This window comes from Oncorhynchus mykiss, chromosome 2 (assembly GCF_057628025.1).
Source record: "Oncorhynchus mykiss isolate SJ-2025 chromosome 2, ASM5762802v1, whole genome shotgun sequence".
Taxonomy (NCBI): domain Eukaryota; kingdom Metazoa; phylum Chordata; class Actinopteri; order Salmoniformes; family Salmonidae; genus Oncorhynchus; species Oncorhynchus mykiss.
The window spans coordinates 7,067,304-7,082,500 of NC_143023.1; the positions used below are offsets into that span (position 1 = coordinate 7,067,304).

General features: G+C 43.5%; 2 protein-coding genes across 3 annotated transcripts in view; one reads left to right on the top strand and one right to left on the bottom strand.

Annotated features, from left to right (window-relative positions):
* Positions 1–2,985, top strand: part of LOC149984793 (histone-lysine N-methyltransferase SETD2-like) — a 41,870-nt gene extending 38,885 nt beyond the window's left edge. The window contains exon 23 of the mRNA XM_090186818.1: positions 535–2,985. Coding sequence (XP_090042944.1) covers positions 535–696 — 162 coding nt within the window. The 3' untranslated portion in view covers positions 697–2,985. The remainder of the gene's footprint in view (positions 1–534) is intronic.
* A 10,162-nt stretch (positions 2,986–13,147) lies between these two features.
* Positions 13,148–15,197, bottom strand: part of nradd (neurotrophin receptor associated death domain) — a 20,838-nt gene continuing 18,788 nt past the window's right edge. For both annotated transcript variants that reach the window (XM_036936139.2, XM_036936137.2), the window contains exons 4-6: positions 15,187–15,197; positions 14,805–14,947; positions 13,148–14,557 (exon numbers count right to left, since the gene is read on the bottom strand). The exon at positions 15,187–15,197 is cut by the window's right edge and continues 233 nt beyond it. In XM_036936139.2, coding sequence (XP_036792034.2) covers positions 14,235–14,557; positions 14,805–14,947; positions 15,187–15,197 — 477 coding nt within the window. In that variant the 3' untranslated portion in view covers positions 13,148–14,234. The remainder of the gene's footprint in view (positions 14,558–14,804; positions 14,948–15,186) is intronic.

Consider the following 15,197-nt stretch of genomic DNA (forward strand, 5'->3'; position numbering starts at 1 on the left):
TACTACTCTTGAGCACATGGTCACAATAAACAAAAGAGAGGCCAAGTAAACTGGCATGTTCACATTTTGATTTAATTACCGTGCAGAACAAACCCTTAAAGCAGAACCTCTTAAAAACTAGAGCGCCAGCTAACGTTTTGGATTGACTCGTTTTATATAGAAAGCTGAGATTTTGGGGGACGCAGCCCTGACATTTCACTGTCTACATTTTTAGGAGGGGAACAAAGCTCATGAAATGGATCAGTCAGAATGAAAGCCTCATCTCTTCACAGTGTGACCTAACCTCCATTCTTCCTTTTGATGGAGCTAGTTTCAGTTTTGTTGTTGCAGGGTTGTAAAATTCCCATAACTTTCCAGGTTTTCCAGAAATCATGTTTGGAAGATTCATGGAATCAGGACGGAATTAGCAGAAGATCCTGAATCCTCAAACCAGGATTCTAGAAAACTTGGGAATTATGGGAAAGTTACCCATTACCGATGTTGTTGTCAGGAGAAACATCTGACTTCCTTTTCTCCCCCTTTCTATTCCTCCAGCTAACTCACGGCGTGATGAACAAGGAGCTGAAGTCCTGTAAGAACCCAGAGGACCTGGAGTGCAACGAGAACGTCAAGCACAAGACCAAGGAGTACATCAAGAAATACATGCAGAAGTTCGGCAACATCTACCGGCCCAAAGAGGACACTGAGCTGGACTAACACTGCGTCTGACTGGAGGAACAGAACGGGGATCAAGACTTGAAAATATGATTAGGCTACAGTTGTTTGGGGCCCACAAATGGTGAAAGGAGACCCACTGAAACCCAGATTAAAGTCAAGTCACGCTGGGAAACTGAACTGTGGAGGTGGGATCACTCCAGACACATATTTATGTTGACTAAGACGGTGTCTTAAACTGATGCCTTGAAGGCTTGCCGCCGGGCCCACTGACTAATGGGAGGGGACTAGTGGGAGGGGGGTGAGAATCATGGCGAGGAGGGAGGTGTCTCCCAAAGGGCGGAGGATCCAGGTGAAGTGTCCACAGAGAAGTGTGCGACACCTAAGCTGCGTCTCAACTAGCACCCTATTCTCTGTGCCCTAAGTAGGGAATAGGGTGCTGTTTGGCACTCAGACCCAGAGAGGGGTGCTACATTGACCTATAGTGTCACTATCATGTTAGCTTTCTACATTTTTTTTCCAGTTTAACTTTCTTACCTAACTAACAATGTTTTCAAATCTTATCTACATATTCTCTCTAGAACTCTTCCTCCCCTGTCTGAAAAGGATTAATGAAAGAGTCAGACATACCACCATTTTAAATTGCTCTTCAATGTTTTTCCACTGTTGGGATGTTGCTGTATGAAGTCCAGCAGTGGCAATTAACTGGTCAAAAATGGATCCGTGTAAAGAAAGACAAAATCGCTGTTTGTCCATATGACTGGCTTTCCCCTGGTGCGCCCGCCCGCCACACCCCCAAGCCAGCTATTGACTCGACTAGGGTATCTGGTGCCCTCCCTGCCTTCAGACCACAATCCTCCGGCGCCTCTGTTGTTATATGAATGCTTGATGGAGGCTGGGTTCTGTTCGGATGGAGGCTGGGTTCGGTCCGGATGGAGGCTGGGTTCGGTCCGGATGGAGGCTGGGTTCGGTCCGGATGGAGGCTGGGTTCGGTTCTATCGTGCTGACTGGTGTACTTATGGGAATTCCTCCATGGCTGCTTACCAAATAGCACCCTATTTCCTAAAAAGAGCACTACTTTAGACCAGGGTCTATAGGGGAATCCCAGAGTGCACTACTTTAGACGAGAGCTCTATGTAGGGAATGGTGTTCATTTGGGACGTAGTCCATGTTCCAATGCTCCCTCCCTGAGTAAAAATTTTTTTTAATACAAAAATTGAAGAATGAACTTTATTATGAAGCTTGTTCTCTTCAGTCCGCCTACTCGTCTGACTGTATCAAGTAGTGGGTCAGACAGACAGACAGACAGACAGACAGACAGACAGACAGACAGACAGACAGACAGACAGACAGACCAGACAGACCAGACAGACCAGACCAGACCAGACCAGACCAGACCAGACCAGACCAGACCAGACCAGACCAGACCAGACCAGACAGACAGACAGACAGACAGACAGACAGACAGACAGACAGACAGAGGACTTGGTGGTGAATAAGGAACAGCAGGGGACGGGGTTAATGTTTTTGTCTTTAATTAACTTGTACTATGAAGTGAACAGGATTTGGATGCTATCAGACACATGATGCTTATGTGTCAGTCAGTCTGTCCCTCGTTCCGTTTCGACCCCCCTCCTCCACAATGGGGCGTGGTCATTTTAACTCTTTTTTTTACTATTATAATTCCTTTAGACGGGCATCAGAGGCGCCTGTGCTGTCGTCTTGTTGCTACACAAGCTGTTTTACTCCTTAGTCTCCGGGGTAACAAGGTTTGTGTCCTGTCGTCAGGGTTACCGGTTCATAGGCTTGGGGTCGTTAATCCTTTAGGTAACTCTCACACCACCATTTGAATTGCATTAAAACCATGTTCAAACACACATGTATTATAGTGCTTTATATGTGAATATATTGAGAAATAGTTTGAGAATGTTTAGGTAAGCAGAGTGTTTGTGAAAGGATGGACTGTTGGTCCGTGATATAACCTGTCAATAGCCTGGTGTCAGTATACCAAACACAGGTGAATGAAAGGGGGGGGGGCGGGGGTCGAAGTGAGTACCCCTGTCTGCTCCAGCAGCTCAAATCAACACCCCCTTCCTCTGTAAGCTAAAGCCAGGATTCCACCGATTCACAGCCTCTTGTTTTATTTTATTTTATTTTGGTGGTGGGGGTTGCAGCAATTTCTGTTTTGTTTGTTTTTGAGACTTTTTTTAATTTTTTTTGTCTGTACAAAAAGAGTTTCACCCCAACTCTACTGTAAGTACTGTGCAAGCACATTGTCATACTGAGTGTACAAACATTTTAAAAGAAAAATAAAGTTTTTGTAAAAATGTGTATTCCATTTTCAACTTGCACACTATTGAAATATTTCTAGCGTTTACCCAGAGCCAAATGAGAAGTTCCTCCACTACATGGTTAGACACCCAGTAGTGCACTGTGTACTTACCCCTTCAATACAGGGTGCATATGGAGGGACAGGCTGGCTACATCCCAAATGGCAGCCTGTTCCCTATTTAGTGTACTACTTTTGACAAGATTTGAACAAAAATATAAATGCAACAATTTCAAATATTTTACTTAGTTACAGTTCATATAATGAAAACAATTCATTAGGTCGCTAATCTATGGCTTTCACGTGACTAGGAATACAGATATGCATCTGTTACAGTGGCGGTCTGTGCCTCTGAGGGAGCACTTTTTATTTTTCATGAGCGTGGCCTTATTTCTATTCCAGCATATTGGATGACTCTCATTCATATTCCATTCACCCAGTTCAATGTAAAATCGATAGGTTTAGGCTACTACACGATAGTCAAATATTCCCTATACCCATCATGAGGTTGCTAGAACCCAGCCAATGAATGAACGTTTCCAACACAGGTCGAGATAAAAATGTAAGATGACAGTGACACATTCAATATAGCCTTGCACACTCTTGTCTGCATCTATCTGATCTAGGGTGTAATCATTAGTCCAACAGTTGCAAACGAGAGTTAATATTGGGCAAATGCATGGAATTTGTATCCCTGTTTTGTTTGCTTTCGTTTAAGAAACGTTTTTCAACAGAAGAGGCGGAATGAATACACCACTGACCACGCATAAACACAGTTCAGTGTTAGAGCAGCCACGTATTCCCTCTCAACCTTTTCCCATCGGTTATGTGGCCAGACGAAAAAACCTTTCTATACACACAACCTACATTGTTGTCCTCCTATCAGCTAAAGTAATGTCCTAGTCAACAGCTAATAGAACTAATGCGTTAGTAAACCCGCTACAATCATGTAGTAACGTTACACCGGCGGTCCAGTGGCAAAAACTGAACACAACTAAAAGTTTACCTTGACTTGGAATAGATCCAGTGTTGTGTTGGGTAGTCATAGCCAGCTAGCTAACATAGCATCCCTTTGTCATAGCCAGCTAGCTAACATAGCATCCCTCTGTCATAGCCAGCTAGCTAACATAGCATCCCTCTGTCATAGCCAGCTAGCTAACATAGCAATTCAATGTACCAAGAAGAGGACGGAAGCTAGCTGTCCTCCGGCTACAATGGTGCTACTCTACAGACTGCTGTTGAGGAAGTGTTTTAATCAATTGTTTAGTGACGTGAATATATTTAGTGTAGTTTTATCTAAAAAGGTCAACTTTTTCAATGTCTTAACATTTTTTATTTTTATGAAATTTACTGAGGATGGTCCTCATCTGAGGAGCCTCCACTGACACTGATCTGTTGGTCCCAGATTCAATTTTTTTTTAAAGATAGGGGCGTGGATCAGAAAACCAGTCAGTATCTGGTATGACCACCATTTGCCTCATGCAGCACGACACATCTCCTTCGCATAGTGTATTAGGCTGTTGATTGTGGCCTGTGGAATGTTGTCCCACTCCTCTTCAATGGCTGTGCAAAGTTGCTGGATATTGGCGGGAACTGGAACATGTTGTCGTACACATCGATACAGAGCATCCCAAACATGCTCAATGGGTGACATGTCTGAGTATATAGAACATGAAAAAAATTGAACATTTTCAGCATCCATGAATGGTGTTCAGATCCTTGCGACATGGGCCCATGCGTTAACATGCTGAAACATGGCACGACAATGGGCCTCATGATCTCGTCACGGTATCTCTGCATTCAAATTGCCATCAATAAAATGCAATTGTGTTCGTTGTCCACAGCTTATGCCTGCTCGTACTATAACCCCACCGCCACCATGGGGCATAGGGATCCCATAGGGATCTGGACAAAAGAAGTGCACTATATAGGGTATCGGGTCCCCCCCTCACCTCCATCCCACTCTGAGTTAATGTGCATTCCGCAGCCCCATGCCTGTGTGCTCCAGACCACAGTTAAGCTGGAGTGTCTGGTGTCCATGACGACATAGAACGCTGCCTGCCTCGGGCCCTGCTAGAGAGAGACGCAGGCCTGCTCCCACTTAGAGCACAGAGTAAAGACAGAGAGAGAAATCATGGAATGCTGCCTGCCTCGGGCCCTGCTAGAGAGAGACGCAGGCCTGCTCCCACTTAGAGCACAGAGTAAAGGCAGAGAGAGAAATCCTGAACAGATTTCAGCTGAGGACAGAGTGAGTAGAAGTCGTGGAGGAGGGGGTTGGGATGGAGGGGAGGGAGGGAGCAGGAATCTCAAGGAAAGGGAAAGCATATCTTAAAAAACAGGTTGGGTGAAGACTTTTTTCTAATACTGTCTCTGTCCAAACCCCTTTAAATACCCTCCTAATACTGTCTCTGTCACAACCCCTTTAAATACCCTCCTAATACTGTCTCTGTCCCAACCCCTTTAAATACCCTCCTAATACTGTCGCTGTCACAACCCCTTTAAATACCCTCCTAATACTGTCTCTGTCACAACCCCTTTAAATACCCTCCTAATACTGTCTCTGTCCCAAGCCCTTTAAATACCCTCCTAATACTGTCTCTGTCACAACCCCTTTAAATACCCTCCTAATACTGTCGCTGTCACAACCCCTTTAAATACCCTCCTAATACTGTCTCTGTCACAACCCCTTTAAATACCCTCCTAATACTGTCTCTGTCCCAAGCCCTTTAAATACCCTCCTAATACTGTCTCTGCCCCAAGCCCTTTAAATACCCTCCTAATACTGTCTCTGTCCTAACCCCTTTAAATACCCTCCTAATACTGTCTCTGTCCTAACCCCTTTAAATACCCTCCTAATACTGTCTCTGCCCCAAGCCCTTTAAATACCCTCCTAATACTGTCTCTGTCCCAACCCCTTTAAATACCCTCCTAATACTGTCTCTGCCCCAACCCCTTTAAATATCCTCCTAATACTGTCGCTGTCACAACCCCTTTAAATACCCTCCTAATACTGTCTCTGTCCCAACCCCTTTAAATACCCTCCTAATACTGTCTCTGCCCCAACCCCTTTAAATACCCTCCTAATACTGTCTCTGTCACAACCCCTTTAAATACCCTCCTAATACTGTCTCTGTCACAACCCCTTTAAATACCCTCCTAATACTGTCTCAAACCCATTAAATACCCTCCTAATACTGTCTCTGTCCCAACCCCTTTAAATATCCTCCTAATACTGTCTCTGTCCCAAACCCATTAAATACCCTCCTAATACTGTCTCTGTCCCAACCCCTTTAAATACCCTCCTAATACTGTCTCTGTCCTAACCCCTTTAAATACCCTCCTAATACTGTCTCTGTCCTAACCCCTTTAAATACCCTCCTAATACTGTCTCTGTCCCAAACCCATTAAATACCTTCCTAATACTGTCTCTGCCCCAAACCCCTTTAAATACCCTCCTAATACTGTCTCTGTCACAACCCCTTTAAATACCCTCCTAATACTGTCTCAAACCCATTAAATACCCTCCTAATACTGTCTCTGTCACAACCCCTTTAAATATCCTCCTAATACTGTCTCTGTCCCAAACCCATTAAATACCCTCCTAATACTGTCTCTGTCCCAAACCCTTTAAATACCCTCCTAATACTGTCTCTGTCCCAACCCCTTTAAATACCCTCCTAATACTGTCTCTGTCCCAACCCCTTTAAATACCCTCCTAATACTGTCTCTGTCCCAAACCCATTAAATACCCTCCTAATACTGTCTCTGTCACAACCCCTTTAAATACCCTCCTAATACTGTCTCTGTCCCAACCCCTTTAAATACCCTCCTAATACTGTCTCTGTCACAACCCCTTTAAATACCCTCCTAATACTGTCTCTGTCCCAACCCCTTTAAATACCCTCCTAATACTGTCTCTGTCCTAACCCCTTTAAATACCCTCCTAATACTGTCTCTGTCCCAACCCCTTTAAATACCCTCCTAATACTGTCTCTGTCACAACCCCTTTAAATACCCTCCTAATACTGTCTCTGTCCCAACCCCTTTAAATACCCTCCTAATACTGTCTCTGTCACAACCCCTTTAAATACCCTCCTAATACTGTCTCTGTCCTAACCCCTTTAAATACCCTCCTAATACTGTCTGTCACAACCCCTTTAAATACCCTCCTAATACTGTCTCTGTCCCAACCCCTTTAAATACCCTCCTAATACTGTCTCTGTCCCAACCCCTTTAAATACCCTCCTAATACTGTCTCTGTCCTAACCCCTTTAAATACCCTCCTAATACTGTCTCTGTCCTAACCCCTTTAAATACCCTCCTAATACTGTCTCTGTCCCAACCCCTTTAAATACCCTCCTAATACTGTCTCTGTCCCAACCCCTTTAAAAACCCTCCTAATACTGTCTCTGTCCCAACCCCTTTAAATACCCTCCTAATACTGTCTCTGTCCCAACCCCTTTAAATACCCTCCTAATACTGTCTCTGTCCTAACCCCTTTAAATACCCTCCTAATACTGTCTCTGTCCTAACCCCTTTAAATACCTTCCTAATACTGTCTCTGTCCCAACCCCTTTAAATACCCTCCTAATACTGTCTCTGTCACAACCCCTTTAAATACCCTCCTAATACTGTCTCTGTCACAACCCCTTTAAATACCCTCCTAATACTGTCTCTGTCCCAACCCCTTTAAATACCCTCCTACATCCAAACCTCTTAACTGTGTGACCCATCAAGTGGTTTAATTGCGGAGTATTTAATAATACTGTCTCTGCCCCAACCCCTTTAAACACCCTCCTAAATCCAAACCTCTTAACTGTGTGACCCATCAAGTGGTTTAATTGAGGAGTATTTAATAAAACTGTCTCTGCCCCAACCCCTTTAAATACCCTCCTAAATCCAAACCTCTTAACTGTGTGACCCATCAAGTGGTTTCATTGAGGAGTATTTAATAAAACTGTCTCTGCCCCAACCCCTTTAAATACCCTCCTAAATCCAAACCTCTTAACTGTGTGACCCATCAAGTGGTTTAATTGAGGAGTATTTAATAAAACTGTCTCTGCCCCAACCCCTTTAAATACCCTCCTAAATCCAAACCTCTTAACTGTGTGACCCATCAAGTGGTTTAATTGAGGAGTATTTAATAAAACTGTCTCTGCCCCAACCCCTTTAAATACCCTCCTAAATCCAAACCTCTTAACTGTGTGACCCATCAAGTGGTTTAATTGAGGAGTATTTAATAAAACTGTCTCTGCCCCAACCCCTTTAAATACCCTCCTACATCCAAACCTCTTAACTGTGTGACCCATCAAGTGGTTTAATTGAGGAGTATTTAATAAAACTGTCTCTGCCCCAACCCCTTTAAATACCCTCCTACATCCAAACCTCTTAACTGTGTGACCCATCAAGTGGTTTAATTGAGGAGTATTTAATAAAACTGTCTCTGCCCCAACCCCTTTAAATACCCTCCTACATCCAAACCTCTTAACTGTGTGACCCATCAAGTGGTTTAATTGAGGAGTATTTAATAAAACTGTCTCTGCCCCAACCCCTTTAAATACCCTCCTACATCCAAACCTCTTAACTGTGTGACCCATCAAGTGGTTTAATTGAGGAGTATTTAATAAAACTGTCTCTGCCCCAACCCCTTTAAATACCCTCCTAAATCCAAACCTCTTAACTGTGTGACCCATCAAGTGGTTTAATTGAGGAGTATTTAATAAAACTGTCTCTGCCCCAACCCCTTTAAACACCCTCCTAAATCCAAACCTCTTAACTGTGTGACCCATCAAGTGGTTTAATTGAGGAGTATTTAATAAAACTGTCTCTGCCCCAACCCCTTTAAACACCCTCCTAAATCCAAACCTCTTAACTGTGTGACCCATCAAGTGGTTTAATTGAGGAGTATTTAATAAAACTGTCTCTGCCCCAACCCCTTTAAATACCCTCCTAAATCCAAACCTCTTAACTGTGTGACCCATCAAGTGGTTTAATTGAGGAGTATTTAATAAAACTGTCTCTGTCACAACCCCTTTAAATACCCTCCTACATCCAAACCTCTTAACTGTGTGACCCATCAAGTGGTTTAATTGAGGAGTATTTAATAAAACTGTCTCTGTCACAACCCCTTTAAATACCCTCCTACATCCAAACCTCTTAACTGTGTGACCCATCAAGTGGTTTAATTGAGGAGTATTTAATAAAACTGTCTCTGCCCCAACCCCTTTAGATACCCTCCTAAATCCAAACCTCTTAACTGTGTGACCCATCAAGTGGTTTAATTGAGGAGTATTTAATAAAACTGTCTCTGTCACAACCCCTTTAAATACCCTCCTAAATCCAAACCTCTTAACTGTGTGACCCATCAAGTGGTTTAATTGAGGAGTATTTAATAAAACTGTCTCTGCCCCAACCCCTTTAAATACCCTCCTACATCCAAACCTCTTAACTGTGTGACCCATCAAGTGGTTTAATTGAGGAGTATTTAATAAAACTGTCTCTGCCCCAACCCCTTTAAATACCCTCCTAAATCCAAACCTCTTAACTGTGTGACCCATCAAGTGGTTTAATTGAGGAGTATTTAATAAAACTGTCTCTGCCCCAACCCCTTTAAATACCCTCCTAATACTGTCTCTGTCCTAACCCCTTTAAATACCCTCCTAAATCCAAACCTCTTAACTGTGTGACCCATCAAGTGGTTTAATTGAGGAGTATTTAATAATACTGTCTCTGCCCCAACCCCTTTAAATACCCTCCTAATACTGTCTCTGTCCTAACCCCTTTAAATACCCTCCTACATCCAAACCTCTTAACTGTGTGACCCATCAAGTGGTTTAATTGAGGAGTATTTAATAAACCTGTTATAAAGAGTTGCATTATGATTGAAGACCAACATGTAATAACTGTAAATTATTATCTCCATATGTGCCCTCTGATCATTCTGTGGAAAAACAAATTAGCTTATTCCTAGAATATAATTATATTCCTCAGATTCAGTACTAATGGGGAGAGTTAAATGGAAGTCTCCTCAGATTCAGTACTAATGGGGAGAGTTAAATGGAAGTCTCCTCAGATTCAGTACTAATGGGGAGAGTTAAATGGAAGTCTCCTCAGATTCAGGACTAATGGGGAGAGTTAAATGGAAGTCTCCTCAGATTCAGGACTAATGGGGAGAGTTAAATGGAAGTCTCCTCAGATTCAGCACTAATGGGGAGAGTTAAATGGAAGTCTCCTCAGATTCAGGACTAATGGGGAGAGTTAAATGGAAGTCTCCTCAGATTCAGTACTAATGGGGAGAGTTAAATGGAAGTCTCCTCAGATTCAGGACTAATGGGGAGAGATAAATGGAAGTCTCCTCAGATTCAGTACTAATGGTGAGAGTTAAATGGACGTCTCCTCAGATTCAGGACTAATGGGGAGAGTTAAATGGAAGTCTCCTCAGATTCAGGACTAATGGGGAGAGTTAAATGGAAGTCTCCTCAGATTCAGGACTAATGGGGAGAGTTAAATGGAAGTCTCCTCAGATTCAGGACTAATGGGGAGAGTTAAATGGAAGTCTCCTCAGATTCAGGACTCATGGGGAGAGTTAAATGGAAGTCTCCTCAGATTCAGTACTAATGGGGAGAGTTAAATGGAAGTCTCCTCAGATTCAGTACTAATGGGAGAGTTAAATGGAAGTCTCCTCAGATTCAGTACTAATGGGGAGAGTTAAATGGAAGTCTCCTCAGATTCAGCACTAATGGGGAGAGTTAAATGGAGGTCTCCTCAGATTCAGGACTAATGGGGAGAGTTAAATGGAGGTCTCCTCAGATTCAGGACTAATGGGGAGAGTTAAATGGAAGTCTCCTCAGATTCAGGACTAATGGGGAGAGTTAAATGGAGGTCTCCTCAGATTCAGCACTAATGGGGAGAGTTAAATGGAGGTCTCCTCAGATTCAGGACTAATGGGGAGAGTTAAATGGAGGTCTCCTCAGATTCAGGACTAATGGGGAGAGTTAAATGGAAGTCTCCTCAGATTCAGTACTAATGGTGAGAGTTAAATGGACGTCTCCTCAGATTCAGGACTAATGGGGAGAGTTAAATGGAAGTCTCCTCAGATTCAGGACTAATGGGGAGAGTTAAATGGAAGTCTCCTCAGATTCAGGACTAATGGGGAGAGTTAAATGGAAGTCTCCTCAGATTCAGGACTAATGGGGAGAGTTAAATGGAAGTCTCCTCAGATTCAGGACTAATGGGGAGAGTTAAATGGAAGTCTCCTCAGATTCAGTACTAATGGGGAGAGTTAAATGGAAGTCTCCTCAGATTCAGTACTAATGGGAGAGTTAAATGGAAGTCTCCTCAGATTCAGTACTAATGGGGAGAGTTAAATGGAAGTCTCCTCAGATTCAGTACTAATGGGGAGAGTTAAATGGAAGTCTCCTCAGATTCAGTACTAATGGGGAGAGTTAAATGGAAGTCTCCTCAGATTCAGTACTAATGGGGAGAGTTAAATGGAAGTCTCCTCAGATTCAGGACTAATGGGGAGAGTTAAATGGAAGTCTCCTCAGATTCAGGACTAATGGGGAGAGTTAAATGGAAGTCTCCTCAGATTCAGTACTAATGGGGAGAGTTAAATGGAAGTCTCCTCAGATTCAGTACTAATGGGGAGAGTTAAATGGAAGTCTCCTCAGATTCAGTACTAATGGAGAGAGTTAAATGGAAGTCCTGTCTTATGTCAGTTAGGATCACCACTTTATTTTAAGAATGTGAAATGTCAGAATAATAGTAGTGAGAGATTTATTTCAGCTTTTATTTCTTTCATCACATTGCCAGTGGGTCAGAAGTTTACATACACTCAATTAGAATTTGGTAGCATTGCCTTTAAATTGTTTAACTTGGTTCAAACGTTTTTGGTAGCCTTTCACATGCGTCCCACAATAAGTTGGGTGAATTTTGGCCCCTTCCTCCTGACAGAGCTGGTGCAACTGAGTCAGGTTTGTAGGCCTCCTTGCTCGCACAGGCTTTTTCAGTTCTGCCCACAAATTTTCTATGGAATTGAGGTCAGGGCTTTGTGATGGCCGCTCCAAGACCTTGACTTTGTTGTCCTTAAGCCATTTTGCCACAACTTTGGAAGTATGCTTGGGGTCATTGTCCATTTGGAAGACTCATTTGCGACCAAACTTGAACTTCCTGACTGATGTCTTGAGATGTTGCTTCAATATATCCACATAATTTTCCTGCCTCATGATGCCATCTATTTTTTGAAGTGCACCAGTCCCTCCTGCAGCAAAGCACCCCCACAACATGATGCTGCCACGGTTGGGATGGTGTTCTCCGGCTTGCAAGCCTCCCCATTTGTCCTCCAAACATAACGATGGTCATTATGGCCAACCACACTATTTCTGTTTCATCAGACCAGAGGACATTTCTCAAAAAAGTACGATCTTTGTCCCCATGTGCAGTTGCAAACCGTAGAATGTTTTTTTATGGCGGTTTTGGAGCAGTGACTTCTTCCTTGCTGAGCTGCCTTTCAGGTTATGTCGATATAGGACTCGTTTTACAGTGGATATAGATACTTTTGTACCTGTTTCCTCCAGCATCTTCACAAGTACCTGTTGTTCTGGGATTGATTTGCACTTTTGATGTCAGTTTGCCTATCAGAAGCTTCTAAAGCCATGACATAATTTTCTGGAATTTTCCAAGCTGTTTAAAGGCACAGTCAACTTAGTGTATGTAAACTTCTGACCCACTGGAATTGTGATACAATGAATTATAAGTAAAATAATCTGTCTGTAAACAATTGTTGGAAAAATTACTTGTGTCGTTTACAATGTCCTAACTGACTTGCCAAAACTATAGTTTGATAACAAGAAAGTTGTGGAGTGGTTGAAAAATGAGTTTTAATGACCCCAACCTAAGTGTATGTAAACTTCCGACTTCAACTGTAAATAGAAGTCTTCCAAACTTTCCTCTGACATGACCACATACTTGTTTAATTTATGTTACAAGTCACACCCCTTGTTCAGTTAGGTGACTGAGACAAACAAAGACGGCCATTGATTATCTCCAGAATAAACTACCACAGAGCAGGTAGCTGCTTGCTGTTACGTTCGGGTAGGACAGAAACCACTGTACTTGTCAGAGCATGTAACACAACAAGCTCAGAGAACACCGTTTGACTCTCTCTCACACCTTCAAAAGCATTTATTATATAAAACGACATCTTAGAAAAACACACACCATGACGTTAGAATATACACAAGAATAAGTGATTGATTGTTACATCACGATAATGTTCTGGATAGCCAGCCACACCAGAAACCATGATAGGAGAGAGGCAGTGGCTAGCAACGCTGATAGTACATCACTGATTTGAGGCCTCAGAGAGAGAGAGAGAGAGACAGAGAGAGAGAGACAGAGAGAGAGAGACAGAGAGAGAGAGAGTCAGTCAGTCAGTCATCCTCAGTCAAAGATGTTTGCGATTGCCCCTTCACGCTTGAAAACCTTTCTAACACTATATTACAATGAATGTATGATCAAATATTTACAAAGGTCTTAAAATTCACGACTGATTGTTAATATGAACAGAATGCCTTTATTTCATGTAAAGAATATTCTACAGAGTATTTCATTCCCATGCCTGTTCAGTTAGTTACGGTCAGCTGTTGTGCATCCTCCTCACATTGCTGCAAAACAAATCAGGAAAGAGAGTGGATCCTTCTGACATTGCTGCAAATAAATACCCATTCCTAGAACGCTTGGGCAGATTATACACAAGTATGGTAATATATATATATATATATATATACTGGAAGGATGGTGGATATACTGTACATTTCCAATAGAGGATGAACCAGCTCAACGAGCCAGCAACAACACTTCCACTGTCCTCTTCAGTTCAAATGTCTGAGGCATTATGGGTCAGGAGTACCTCCCCTGGCATGCCATGCCATCCCACTGGGCGAGAAGGAGGGCTGTTTGCCCCATCCATCCTCTCCTAAGTCCACAAGGGTCCTATTCATTAGTACACGCCGCAGCAGTATGTTTCGCAACGGAAAAAAAACATTTCTTATTGGTTCAAGTTCAGGTCGTCACTCCCTGATTCAGTCCGTTTTCTTGCGTTTGGTTCCTAATGAATGCCACCCAGTCTTATCAGGCTCATGAGGAAGGCTCTGTGGCACCCTACATAGTGCACTACTTTTGACCTTTAGCTTACCAGTAGTGCACTATATAGGGAATAGGGTGCCATTTGGGACCCACCATGGCTCCTTCCTCAGACCACAGACACCCCCTGGGCAGGGCAGGTGAGGGCTGCGGCTACGTCGGGCCTCTCGATGCGGGCCAGCGCCGAGCACAGAAGCCCCAGAGTGGAGCCCTCCTGCTGAGCCCAGTTGGAAAGGAGGGTGTGTACAGGGGCCTCGCCGTGCCCAAACAGGTCCATCTGCTCGGGCTCGTAGCCCAGCGCGGCCCCCAGGGTCCTCCAGGAGCCTCTGCGGCTCCCGCTCCCCTCCTGGAGCAGACGCTCCACCTCCTCCTGTCTGTGGGGGGGCAGGTTGATGTACAGACGGCCGTCCTGCTTACTGTCCCTCTTACTACCTGGGGGTAGAATACAAAACAGACACAGATCGTCACAAGCCCATTCAACAGTTATAATAGATGAGAATAGCCAATAAGAAAAGACGTAAGTTGTTCTGGATAAGAGTATCTGATAAATGCTAAATGTGCTCTACATTGAGAGAGATGAGAACATGTATTTAACTTGGGCTTTTGTTCTCACTCCAGTAACAGTGTAGTGCAGTGAGGTTAATTGTGGCGTAGTCGTGAGATGGCTGTTGGTTGTTACCTTTACTTGGTTGGCCATCCTGCAGGCTGTGTGAGTCCAGGAACACGCCGCTGTCACTGTGGAGTTTTTCTCCTTCAGGACACGTCCCCAGCTCTGCAGCGCGGGCTTTACCCAACGCCTGCTTCTGTTTATACGACGTCCAGCTGACGAGACATGGGAGGAAACACTTCTACACTCTTTACTAAACATAACAACAGGATCATTTTTATCACAACCTGTAACGGAAATACACGACGGCAATCGAAAGGTTTGCAAACAATTCTCCACCCCCGTTATGCATTTAACAACTCCCTCCAGCCAATGCTCACACCAATGCAATGCGTCAAGTGTGGAGAATCAGGATGCAGCCAATGAGACGGCAGCGTGTCTCCTGTCAACTCACCACTTGTAGGC